At 41.9% G+C, this 13,928-nt stretch overlaps 1 protein-coding gene across 2 annotated transcripts; it reads left to right on the top strand.

Moving 5' to 3' along the window:
• Positions 1-6,875: 6,875 nt before the first annotated feature.
• TEX49 (testis expressed 49) lies at positions 6,876-11,556 on the top strand. 2 transcript variants are annotated; one of them, XM_048490713.1, is made up of 4 exons: positions 6,876-7,019; positions 8,365-8,451; positions 10,027-10,171; positions 11,386-11,556. In XM_048490713.1, the coding sequence occupies exons 1-4, from the start codon at positions 6,935-6,937 to the stop codon at positions 11,432-11,434; spliced, it is 366 nt and encodes a 121-aa protein (XP_048346670.1). In that variant the 5' UTR covers positions 6,876-6,934; the 3' UTR covers positions 11,435-11,556. The 2 variants fall into 2 exon arrangements, with proteins under 2 accessions (XP_048346670.1, XP_048346669.1); XM_048490712.1 differs by having other exon boundaries at positions 8,365-8,502.
• Positions 11,557-13,928: the final 2,372 nt, after the last annotated feature.

The raw sequence follows: 13,928 nt of genomic DNA, 5'->3' as shown, positions 1-13,928 counted from the left end.
GATTTCAAATCTCCATTTTATGTGTGAATAACAATGCAGCGAGATTGTGCTGTTTTGAGCTTCGTGTATAGCGTCTCTTTCCCTGTGCTCCACTACAATAGCTTCACTCATTCGAGCAGGTTACTTCAGTTACTAGCCTGCAAATGAGCAAAATCAACAATGGCCTATAAACATCCCTTCTCTGCTCTCACCTTATGTAGTGGCCCATTGAGATGGTCGGGAAGTCTCCCGCTTTACCTCGCTTTCCACAAGCTATGCAAAACTGAATTATTCAAGAGGGCTTTCTATCCAGACCATAGGGTAGCACTGAACAAAATACTTCACAAAGTTATTTGGATAAAGTATTTGGGAATGTTTTGAAGAAGTTTGTATATCTATGGGTAAGGCATGTATGCATACAAAACGCAAACACGGCAACAACAAAAATTGCAAGGCCTGGTTGTTAGTGGTCATGCACTCCCATGCTCCTTCAGGGCAGTTATGACTATAACATCCCTCCATGTATGTTTAAACTACGATTTGGTTCAAAGATGGCTCCAGTAGGGACACAAAATGGAGTCCAGGCATCTCAAACACTAACCTCCTCAGTCCTTCTTACACCCTTAATGGAATGCAAGCTGTAGAACAATCGGTTTCCTACCAGAAGCTACTAATCTAATCAGGACTGATTACATCTTTTCCCCTTGGAAATTACCCCTTTAAATACTATTACTAACACATTCAGGCAGCACCCATCCCTCTATGGAGAAGACCATCAATATTTTGCCTTACTTGGAAACCATCTCCTAAGGAATTGGTTTCACATCTAGCTACTTAATGTTTCTTTTTAAGACCATATTTTTAACAGTATAACCAAATCCGTAGTTTTTGATGTCACTGAAAAACTAATCCAAAAATTTACTCTTTGATATAACTGTAAAACTAGTTATTAATCCAAAAATCAATCCCTTCATCTGATTGTAAATATCAAGATTATACTAGCAAGAATGAGTCTTTATGTAGAAAACCATGTTTTAAATCAAGTTATACTGACTAGTCATTTAAATCAATTTTATTTAGATCTACAATGTATCTTAAACAGAAAACTATATTTAGATATTTCCTCAAAAAGCATTTTATTATACAATATGATTTTAAAAAATTTAAAAACAAATTTGATTTTTTAAATGTATCCACTCTGCCAGGAGCTGTTGCTCTTGAGTATTTATATTCCAAAATTTTTGTTAGTCTCTACGGTGCTACTGAACTCTAGCTCTTTTACTGTAGAAAAACATAGCCATCCTCTGAAACTATCTTGGAGAAGAGCAAAATAAAAGCGTATCTGATAAAAACAGCAATTCAGTATGTTGTTTATTCAGTGATCTATGTAATTTGCTGAGTAAATGCAAAAGAGTATATTTGTACATATACAATTTACAGAAATGTAAACAGATAAAATTCAGTTGACAAAGAAAATCAGACTAGACACACAAAACTGCTAACACAAAATGGACAGAAGCTGTATTTTGACTTTGATCTGTTAGGTGATGCTGAAATCTTAATTTAAAATGTAGAATGATGTGTATTAGTTATTTTTCACTTCTTTCTTTCCTTCCATGGTGTGTTTTGAGGCCTTTTTTCTATTTTTTTCAGTGATTTTCCAATGTGCAGTAATCTCCTGTGTCACATTTCATTATCTAGTATTGGAGACAGAAATATTTTGTTTTAAAATGATGTGAGAGTGAAGACAGGCATAGGTCTGTGGATTCTATGATGATGAAAATATGGCAAAACAAAGCCCCCCGTTCTGTTAAGACATTTCCTGCCTTTATCTTTAAAAACAGTATTTTTAAGACAATAAAATGTAGCAGAAAATGACACTGAAGCCAGAATTTGTTTTAGGTAGAGTGTACTCTAGCATTCACAACTGAAGACAGCCAGTTTGATGCCCATGTTAACTTGAAGGTGCTTTGTGAAAAAGTAGATTAGGACAACCATCAAGTCATCTGTGATCGCTGTCCTTCAGCAGTAGATTCAGACAAATCCATTCTACAGAAGTGTGTAACATTCTGGTTGTGTGGGATGGTGTAGGATGAAGCTATCAGGCTCGTTTATTCTCTGTCCTATGCATGTTTACTAGTAAACATAAGAACATAAGAACTAGCCTGCTGGATCAGACCAGAGTCCATCTAGTCCAGCATTAGAACATAAGAACATAAGAACTAGCCTGCTGGATCAGACCAGAGTCCATCTAGTCCAGCATTCTGCTACTCGCAGTGGCCCACCAGGTGCCTTTGGGAGCTCACATGCAGGAGGTGAAAGCAATGGCCTGCTGCTGCTGCTGCTGCTCCTGAGCACCTGGTCTGCTAAGGCATTTGCAATCTGAGATCAAGAAGGATCAAGATTGGTAGCCATAGATTGACATCTCCTCCATAAATCTGTCCAAGCCCTTTTTAAAGCTATCCAGGTTAGTGGCCATCACCACCTCCTGTGGCAGCATATTCCAAACACCAATCACACGTTGCGTGAAGAAGTGTTTCCTTTTATTAGTCCTAATTCTTCCCCCCAGCATTTTCAATGAATGCCCCCTGGTTCTAGTATTGTGAGAAAGAGAGAAAAATTTCTCTCTGTCAACATTCTCTACCCCATGCATAATTTTATAGACTTCAATCATATCCCCCCTCAGACGTCTCCTCTCCAAACTAAAGAGTCCCAAACGCTGCAGCCTCTCCTCATAAGGAAGGTGCTCCAATCCTTCAATCATCCTTGTTGCCCTTCTCTGCACTTTTTCTATCTCTTCGATATCCTTTTTGAGATGTGGCGACCAGAACTGAACACAGTACTCCAAGTGCGGTCGCACCACTGCTTTATATAAGGGCAAGACAATCCTTGCAGTTTTACTATCAACTCCTTTCCTAATTATCCCCAGCATAGAGTTTGCCTTTTTCACAGCTGCCATGCATTGAGTTGACATTCCCATGGAACTATCCACTAAGACGCCTAAATCCCTTTCCTGGTCTGTGACTGATAGCATGGATCCCTGTAGCATGTATGTGAAGTTTGGATTTTTTGCCCCTATGTGCATCACTTTACATTTTGCTACATTGAACTGCATTTGCCATTTCTTAGCCCACTCACCTAATTTATCAAGGTCCGCTTGGAGCTCTTCGCAATCCTTTGTGGTTCTCACCACCCTACATAATTTGGTATCATCTGCAAACTTGGCCACCACACTACCCACCCCTACTTCCAGGTCATTTATGAATAAGTTAAAGAGCACTGGTCCCAAAACGGATCCTTGGGGGACACCACTCCCTACATCTCTCCATTGTGAGAACTTCCCATTTATACCCACCCTTTGTTTCCTGTTCCTCAACCAGTTTTTACTCCATAGGAGGACTTCCCCTCTTATTCCTTCATTGCTGAGTTTTCTCAACAGTCTCTGGTGAGGAACTTTGTCAAAAGCCTTTTGGAAATCCAAGTAGACAATGTCCACTGGTTCCCCCTTATCCACATGACTGTTTACACCCTCAAAGAACTCTAGTAGGTTTGTAAGACAGGACTTGCCTCTACAAAAGCCATGCTGACTCTTCCTCAGCAGGTCTTGCTTTTCTACATGTTTAATAATTTTATCTTTAATGATAGATTCTACTAATTTACCAGGAACAGATGTCAAACTGACTGGCCTGTAATTTCCTGGGTCCCCCCTAGACCCTTTCTTAAAGATTGGTGTGACATTGGCCATCTTCCAGTCTTCAGGGATGGAGCCTGATTTCAGGGATAAGTTGCATATTAATGTGAGAACATCAGTAATTTCATGCTTGAGCTCTTTAAGAACTCTTGGATGAATGCAATCTGGGCCAGGGGATTTGGTAGCATTTAGTTTATCAATGGCTGCCAGAACTTCTTCCTTGTCTACCACTATCTTCGCTAGTTCCTCGGATTCACCTCCTAAGAAGCTTGGTTCAGGTGCAGGAATGTTCCTCACCTCCTCTTGGGTGAAGACAGATGCAAAGAATTCATTCAGCTTCTCTGCAATCTCCCTGTCATCTTTTAGCACACCTTTGTTCCTTCATCATCTAACGGGCCTACCGCTTCCCTAGCTGGCTTCCCTGCTTTTGGATGTACTTGAAGAACTGTTTGTTGCTAGTCTTGATGTTCAAGCAGCCATGCGTTCCTCATAACCCTTTTTTGCCTCCTTTACAGCTAACTTGCTTCTCTTTTGCCACCATTTGTGTTCTCTCTGGTATTCTTCATCAGTTAAGTTGGACTTCCATTTTCTAAAAGACATCTTTTTTTCCCTAATAATTTCTCAACCTCCCTTGTTAACCATGGTGGCTTTCTTTTGGACTGTGCGCTGCCTTTCCTAACCTGCGGAACACATTCCAGCTGAGCTTTTAAGACGGTGTTTTTAAATAACCTCCAAGCACCTTGGACATTCTTGACTCTCTTGATTTTCCCTTTCAGCTTCCTGCGCACTATCCCCCTCATCTTTGAGAAATTTCCCTTTCTGAAGGCTAATGTAACTACATTAGTAGTTGTCACTTGTTCGCATGCAGAGATACTGAATCTGACAGCATTGTGGTCGCTGTTCCCTATCGGCTCAACAACACTGACTTCCCGCACCAGGTCCTGGGTCCCACATAGAATTAGATCTAGGATCACCTCTCCCCTGGTTGGTTCTACAACCATCTGCTCTAAGCCACAGTCATTTAGCATATCCAGGAATGTTCTCTCCTTACTATGACCTGAACATGCATTTTTCCAGTTTATATGGGGATAGTTAAAATCGCCCATTACCATGACATTTTTGCTTTTGTTGGCCTCTCTAATTTCTTTTTCCATCTCAGAATCCTCTTGTGCACTTTGGTCAGGGGGACGATAATATATTCCTAATGTTAAACTATGCTTCACCCCTGGTATTGATATCCACAGTGATTCTGTAGAGGAATCAGCTCCCCCTGCATTGTCTATTTTATGTGACACTATGCTCTCTTTGATGTAGAGGGCCACCCCACCCCCAATACGCCCTGTCCTATCCTTCCTGTAGAGCCTGTAACCTGGGATAACAGCATCCCACTGGTTCTCCTCATTCCACCATGTCTCTGTGATGCCCACTATATCAATGTCCTCCTTCAAAACTCTGTACTCCAGCTCCCGCATTTTAGGTCGAAGGCTTCTACTATTAGCATAGAGACACTTGTATACTCTGTCTCTGTCCCTAACCTGGGATTTATGTGTTTTGCCCTCTAGCCTTTTGTAGACACTATCACTTATCACATTGCTATGCTCCTCGCTTGTATGCGGTTGATTTAGAAAAACCTCCCTCTCTGTCTGCATCCCCATGGACTCTGTATTCCGAACCGAAGTCACCTCAGCTCCTGTCGGCTTTCCCCCAGGGATCAGTTTAAAAGAAGTTCTGCCACCTTTTTAATGTTGAGCGCCAGCAGCCTGGTTCCTCTTTGGTTAAGATGAAGCCCGTCCCTTTTGTACAGGCCTGCCTTATCCCAAAAGGTTCCCCAGTTCCTGACAAAGCTGAAACCCTCTGCCTTACACCACCTTCTCATCCACGCATTGAGACCCTGTATCTCCGCTTGCCTAGCTCACCCTGCGCGTGGAACAGGTAGCATTTCGGAGAACGCCACCTTGGGGGTCCTGGATTTTAACCTTTTTCCTAGCAGCCTAAATTTAGCTTCCAGAACCTCCCGGCTACATTTCCCAATGTCATTGGTACCAATGTGGACCACAACTGCTGACTCCACCCCAGCACTGTCTAACAGCCTATCTAGACGAAGCGTGACATCCGCAACCTTCGCACCAGGCAGGCAAGTCACCATGCGGTCATCACGCCTCTCACAAACCCAACTCTCTATATTCCTAATGATCGAATCACCCACTACAAGGAGCCCCCACCTCCCCGAGGGGTATCCTCAGTGCGAGAGGATATCTGACCACCAGCTAAGGAAGGGGTCCCATCTAAGGGAGCATCTTCCACCACCTCAGACTGGCACCCTCCATCACCCAGACTCTCATTCTCCATGACATCTGAAGAGATGTCACCTTGGGAGTGGGACCCGGCTGCTAGGTCCCTGAAAGCCTCGTTTGTTGCCCTCTCTACCTCTCTCAGCTTCGCCAGGTCTGCCACCTTGGCTTCAAGAGAACGCACATGTTCCTTGTGTGCCAGGAGCTCATTGCAGCGAGGGCACACCCATGACTTCTGCCCTAGTGGCAGATAGTCATACATGTGACACTCAGTGCAAAACACTGGAAAGCCCCACCCCCTTCTGGCTTCCTGCCTTCATATCTAATTTTGTTTAGATATTTAAATACTGATTTTAATTAGTGCCTCCCTCTTAAGGTTTCTATACCTTCTACTATCCCTTAAAATATGTTCTTATTTAGTATTTAGCCCCACCCCTTCAGCACTAACTGAAAAGATTTACAAATGTGAGAAGCCCCACCCCTTCAGCAGCCTCCACCAATCAGCAGCCCTAGGACAAGGAGAAGAAAAGAGAAACCCCCTGTTTAAAATACACTGTTTAAAAGATGTGGCTTTGAGAAAAGCCCTCTGTAAAGAAATAATCAGAGCTCCTCAGCCCTTTCTGGCCCACTGCTGTTCTCCACTGCTCCTCTTCTCTGCTGGTTCCAGAGACATAATCCCACATAATCCCACTGTGTTCATTGGTGCTTAGTTGCAGGTAAATATGCATAGGACTGCATTCTTTTGGGGTGGTTACGTCATACCTATTGTAAAGACAAAACCTGCATGTTACTGTGGGTGCTAAAGCATTTTTCTTAAGGTGTCACAATGGCCAACCATATTTTGATTGGTTAAGAAAATATAGTGAACTGGGCTGAGTTTTCTATCTCCATGGTAACAAAGCAAACATATACTTTAAAAGAGACTGTTGCAGTTGGAAAGTTGTAGTGTTGGTTGAGCCCACATAGTAGTAGTATGGCTTTCTTTGGATTAACCTTTACGGGTTACGGGGAACCCTTTCGACAGAGAAAACTAGAGTTACCAAAACGTGAAGAACCAGGTAAGAAAGTTCTCAAATGTGGTTACTCGGTGGAAAGTGTCACTTATCTAAGTCCTGGGTTACAGCAGTAGTAACTTCTTTTTGGATATAACTTGCACTAAAGCCTTAAACCATTTTGATGTTCACTGCTTCATCTCACGAACCTTGACAATTGTTCTCTGTGGGAGTTTGCATCCTTTAATAGAACTCCCCAAACCCTCAGCGACTGTTAGCTGCGTTCATCATGGGAAAGCCATGTTTGTTTGTTTTCATTCCCTCCCCCCCGCCCCCCCAGCCACTATGTAAAAAATACAGCAGTTAGTATTGGGAGGTATGGTACGTCATTCTTCAGGGCCTTGGCAAAGTGTCTCGCCTTTCGGGAAAAAAATTATACACATTATGCCAATGTGTCAGCTATCCAAGTCTTCTTGTAGCCAGGTTTATTACAGAGTTTCTATATGGCTCCCAGGTATGTACTTATGTTGACTTTAGAGTCTTGAAGTCACTGAGACAAAATTCCCAAGAATTGTATTTATGGCCCCCCACTGTGTTCCTCCATTTTTGGATGCACACTTTAATGTGGTCAGAGGATTTGTGAGTATCAGCAAAAGCTAAGAGAAATACCATAAGGGGTTTGGATTCTGCCAAAAGGCTAAACTCCCAGCAGAGTCATTCAGACTGTAATAGTCACAACTGAAACTCCAGACTAGGATGCATCTACTTCCTCCTTTAGGGATCAACAGTCATATCATCAGAAGAGAACAGATCCAATGGTGATGGGGGTGGAGGAATCCTTGAAGGATAGCTACTGGGCAGCAGTAGTAGTGCACCTTTAAAGGCATGTTGATCTATTGTATTACTATTATTTTTATTGTTCACCTTGAATGTCTTTCATTTTATTATTTTGAAATTTGGTTTGTTGTATTAGTCTGTGACTGTAAATCAATAGATGCTGAATACTATAGCAGCTCAGCCCTTTTTGGCACCTCCTGCCATGGTGAGAAAGAAATACCATCTGGTTGTTGTGGGTTTTCTGGGCTGTGTGGCTGTGGTCTGGTAGATCTTGTTCCTAACATTTCACCTACGGCTGACATCTTCAGAGGTGTATCACAGAGAGGTGTGTCGAAGTGTGTCACACTTCTCTCGGTGATACACCTCTGAAGATGCCAGCCACAGATGAAGGCGAAATGTTAGGACCAGGATCTATCAGACCATGGTCACACAGCCCGGAAAACCCCCAACAGCCAGTTGAATCCGACCATGAAAGCTTCTGACGGTACAAATATCATCTGCTTTGAATTGTGCCCTGTGATCTCTTGACTTCCAGAATATATGTAATTTTTTCCCCTCTCCTATCCATCCTCAGTAGGAGCACCACAACCCAAACTGGAGCTTTTCTATCCAAAGCTGCCACCCATAGGAACTGGAGAATATGATGGCAAGGAGCACCAAGGTAGCCACACCAAGTATCAAGAGGCTGTCAGGCAGAGACAGCTCAGGAAATGTAGGTTTAACAAAACAAAATGCCAAGGCAAATGGTTGATAGGCAATACATGCCCCAGAACCACAAGAGCCTATTTGGGATCTCTTAGAATGTATCCCATATTCGTGAATGAGTCATAAGACTGGTAGTTCAGTAGTAGAGTGTCAAATCTCAGGTTCAAACTCTGGTAGTAGATGTCGCAGAGATGTCTTCTGGAGAATTGCTACTAAAGCCAATATTGACCTTGACAGACAAGATCCTGCATAAGGCAACTTCATGTGTGACTGGCAGCAAAGACTTCGGAGTTAGCTACAGCTGTGTCTCTTGAGGCAATGGTGATGAGTGAGCCTCATGAGGACAGTGGGTTTGATGAGTTTTTCTATGAGTGCTTCATTTTCCCAGGGACCTCTGAATGGTGGTCTCGGGTCCTAACAACACCAACAAAAATTAAGCAGCTAGATGTGAAACCAATTCCTTAGGAGACAGTTTCCAGGTGAGGCAAAATATTGAAGGTCTTCTCTTTAGAGGGTTGGTTGCGGTCTGTGTATGTTAGTTCTATTTAAGCGGTCATTTCCAAGTGGAAAGATGTCACCAGTCCTGATGAGATTAGTGCTTCTGGCAGAACCCATTGTTCTACAGCTTGCATTCCATTAAAGGTGTGGGGAGAATTGACGAGGTTAATGTCTGAGTCAGTCCTCCTAGATGCCTGTTGTCTTTTGCCTGGATTCCATTTTGTGTCCCCGAGGGAGCCATTTTTGAACCAAAATCTTGCTCTAAACACATAACGGGGGGTTATAATTCTTATAATTGCCCCTGAAGATCTTGAAAGTGTCTGGCCACTAAAAAGTTGGTGTCATAGATTACTTGAAATTACACCTAAGCACTCCCAATTCCACAGCATGTGTGCAGTTTTAGGCTGTTATGCATGCATGGTCTAAGAGTGAGAGTAACCCCCATGGAACAAGTTTGTATTGAGTTGCAGAGTTAATGTTCCCTCCTCTCCAAAAATTCTACCCTGAGACTGAAGGTGTGAGTTGGTTTTGTCTGCCATGCTTTTACTACAACTTCATGTGAATGGGGGCAGCAGGGGGGAAGAGAACTAGGTCCAACTGGAACCTGGGTCCTTGTTAATGCCCAAGACTGGGAAATGAATAAAATGTGATATGGTTGTGGGTGGGAAAATGTATTAGAAGGGATCTATGCTGGAAGAGACAGAGTAGCCAGAGATCATGCAAAGGGTATCTTTTCTTTTTGCTTCTCTGATATTAAATACTCAAACGCTAAAGTAATGGCAAAGCTTCCCTGCCCTAATTCCAACTTGTCCTTGTTTATGACCAGTGGATATGTTTTCAGGGAAAGCATGACAGGCACAACAGCCTTTTGCTCCCACAGTAAGTTGACGTTCTGTCAGCTCCACACTTGTGTGAACTCATGCTTGATATGATAGATTTTGGCTAAACATTGCAGGCCACCCCTCTCATTCTCTCACCTGCAGACTGCTTTTGCTTTCTCCCATCTAACAGAACAAACTGTGTTCTCTTCTAGACCCCAATCAAGTCTACAGGGTACCAATGACATGTGGACAAGATATTGGCTGGTGGATGCCCAGAGATCCAACAGTCCGGCTACATGATGCCCTACCTTGGATTAAAGCGGAAAGACACCCTCTGCCGCAGTGCTGGATGACCAAGTGAGAATGGCATAAGAGACAGACTCAGAGTTCAGGGTGTTATATCCCTTCAGCAAGGTCAAGTTAGATGTGTCAGTGGATATACAGTTGCCAACAAGAATGGCCATCCTACTCTTCCTCTCAGCAACTCTCTAGCAATCTCTAGGGAAAGATGTGATGTCACTGTGCTTGGTTTTCCCTCTCACCCCCAACTCACTAGGCTCTACTTGCAATGGACAGGGAAAATCTGAACAGCAGTGCCCCCTTATATGTAATTTTGACTAAATCTGTTGAAGGGTTATAAAGAAGAGATGCAGAGTTTCTACTTCCACTAGTGCAGGGGTAGGGAACCTGCGGCTCTCCAGATGTTCAGGAACTACAATTCCCATCAGCCCCTACCAGCATGGCCAATTGGCCATGCTGACAGAGGCTGATGGGAATTGTAGTTCCTGAACATCTGGAGAGCCGCAGGTTCCCTACCCCTGCACTAGTTGAAGTACCTAGATTTAGCATGCAAGTGTGCAAAGAAATTAAACTAGCATCTGACTATACATATAAATAAATATGAGAAGCTGTATTCCTTGCACTATCGTCACTCTCTGGAACACTGGAGGTAGAAAGTGTCATCAAGTTACAACAGAATTATGGTGGCCCTGAAAGATTTTCAAGGCAAGAAACGGACAGAGGTTGTTGCCATAGCTTTCCCCTAATGCTGGACTTCCTTAATGGTCTCCTGTTCAAATACTAAGCATAGCCAACCCTGGTTAATGTCTCATATCAAGGTGTTTATATCCCACTTTTCTCAACCATAAGGAATCTCTAAGGAGCTTATAAACTCATTCCCTTCCTCTCCTCACAACAGATACGTTTTGAGGAAGGTAAGGTATATTTTTTCCAAAAGTAGGTATTGTTTTTACCTTAATCTGATTAAGGGGGGAAAGGCAGACTATTTTGCAAGGCAGATACGAGTGAAGGCAAGTCCAGATGGGTTTTCTGTCCTTGTGGTGGTGCTAGTCCATCTTGGCACTGCACTGATAGGCACCCTAAGGGTTGGCAGGATGGGTAGAGACACAGTTTTATATTAAGAACAGACCCCCCCCCCACCCGCCATGGGTTGGTTTGGTAAAAAGGGGGATTGCTTGATATATTCTATGGCAACAGTAAAAGCATATCCAGAAGACCACAGAATAACAGGTAGTGGAAAGCTAAATCAATATCTTTGTCCTTTGTTGTAGGTTCGTGGGGGATGCAATGCTCAGTGACCCACTTTTCAGCTTGTTTTAAGAGCCTTATTTATGGCAAAAACCCAGCCTACATGGGATCACCATTGCGATTGTGAAAACTATTGTGCTATCACCCTGGCCCTGCTCCCAAGTTATGACCCACAGCACCATTTGTGCCAATAAAAAGGAAGTTAATACAATTGTCTATGGCTTATCTATTTTGGGGTACAAAACAGGAGATGTGGTGGGTATTTACCATTCACCAAACCGACACTCATCACAGCATTGAATGTCAGGCTACCCTTGCCATTAATACTAGCAAAGGTTGGTCAGAATTTATACATGACTATTCACGCAGAATATGGTGCTGGGTGGCTGTGCCTGGCTTTGCTCTAGCTTTCGAGAAGCAAGAAAAATTGCGGCGAAGAGAAACAGACAGGAAAAGCGGCAGTCCAGCCAAGACCAATTTGCCAGCAAAAGACAAGGAGATTAATTCTAGTCAACACGTGTATATTATAAAAGTGAACAAATATTACAGTGCTAAACACCCATCTAAATATACATGTGCCAATTCATAATAATAGAAACATCATTCATAAATACAATGCCATAAATATAAAAGTCCTAACAGGAGCAAAGGACCATCCGAGAGTTCATATACATAAGCAAAGTGCTTTTGACAAATTCCGTAGCAAAAATAATAGCAGTCTGCAATGTGCGAAAGACATGTACTCCTGAAGCTATCTCCTCTAGGCAGAATTGTATGGTAAAACTTACCGTAGATGTTTGCTGGAATTGAGAAGCTGGAGTTAGTGGTTAGCACCATCTTTTCCAAGTTGAGCTACTGACCCTCCTCAGGAGGAAACATTCAAGCTATATATCCCTTATGGATGGAATGAAAATATAAAGAGATTGAAAGAAGAGTTCATATCCTGCTGCTGATAAGCCTGACAAAAATCAGGAGACCTTCCTAAGAGGTATGGGATGATGAACAACTGCAGAAAAAGAGTTTAAATAAGTAAAAAAAAGATATTCTCAGAGCAGAATGCATCAGAGTGAGACAGCCATTTTAAGGCAAAAAATTTTCCAGAACTCATTCCCCTCTCAACTGGCGGGCTGCCGAATCAAAATTGAAAAAGAAATGATCTTAAAAATATGTCGGCAACCATAGAGGGAGGAATTTGATTTCTGCATTGAACTACTGAAAACATTGGGAAACTGTGGAACAGTGACATCTAGTGGGCAATAGCAACTGCTAGGAAGGGCTCTGTGTCCCTTGAAATAGGCAAGATGGCCACGAATCTCAAGAGTAGATCTGCCAGTATGCTAAGTCTCAGGGCAGAAATAGACTCTCTGAAAGACTCTGCTAATAACAATATTCCCACGATGAAATCTGAATTCATAAAAGTTATTAAAGAAATTAAAGTTGAATTAAAAATAGCACAGATAGAAGAGAAAGTGGAAAAGACTAAAGAGGAAATGAAAACCGTCAAACAAGAAGTGGACTCTGTCCAACTGGAGGTTAAAATACATGATCTAACCTTTCTTCGACTGGAGTATCAAATCAAAGAGGAGACCTTGAGACTTAGAAGGTACTAGAGGAGTTGAACAAGAAAATTGCCTCAGTCCTGGCCAATCTTCAGATTAAAGAAGAAGAAATGGTGTCAAAGACTGAAAAAAATCGATATAGTCAGATAAAAAAATCCAAAAGTGAAAGGACTGCAAAGACATTGTTATCTATTTCTACTCTAAAGAAATGGCAGATCAGAGTTTGGAAATACACAGGAAATCAACAATCAAGATAGAAGACAAGGACATAATCATGACGAGGGAGATTTCTTTAAGAGTCTTACAGAGAAGGAAAGATTATGCATTTTTGGTGGACACTTTAAGAAGAAACCAGAGATGATTTTCATGGCTTAGATGGGAAAAAGTTTTCTTTAATTACAAGGGACAACAGCACAATTACTTAAATAACAAGTGCTAAAGAGATCTTCAAGAAAATTAACTAGACAAATAAAAATGTTCTACAAGATCAATTAGTTATTTAACAAGAGTGGAACTTAATGGGTTTATTAGAGATTAATTATGAATAAAGTTGGGTTTGTAAATTCAGATATAAGGTTAAGGGGAGGAAGGAGAAATTTATGTTAATAATCTTTTACTATGGGAAACTAGGTTAGGAGGACAAGATTTTTTTTCTTTGCCTCAAATTGTAAGCTGATATATTAGAAAAGGTTTAAGAAAAAGGAGGAAACTAAACTTGGCTTGAGGTTTAATAAACAATGAATTAATGTTATAGATTGAATGAATGTTATAGATTGTCAGATAGTCTATGTTGTTTATGTAGTATAAGCCTTTGTTGTGTAAGTAGAAGGTGGCTGGATCACTTTTGTTTTTTCCTTTCTATGTTAGTTTTGGTGTAGTTGTAAAATATCCTTATCCAGATTTCTACTCAGAAATGTGGTCAACGTCAGTGTTCTTATGCATGCTCAGAATCTGACTTTGTTTGCCTGTACAGTTTTGGTTTTAAGTATGACATAGGGAGGAATGTT

This window comes from Sphaerodactylus townsendi, linkage group LG03, assembly GCF_021028975.2.
Source record: "Sphaerodactylus townsendi isolate TG3544 linkage group LG03, MPM_Stown_v2.3, whole genome shotgun sequence".
NCBI classification, from domain to species: Eukaryota; Metazoa; Chordata; class Lepidosauria; order Squamata; family Sphaerodactylidae; genus Sphaerodactylus; species Sphaerodactylus townsendi.
This window is presented reverse-complemented; position numbering and strand designations above follow the sequence as displayed.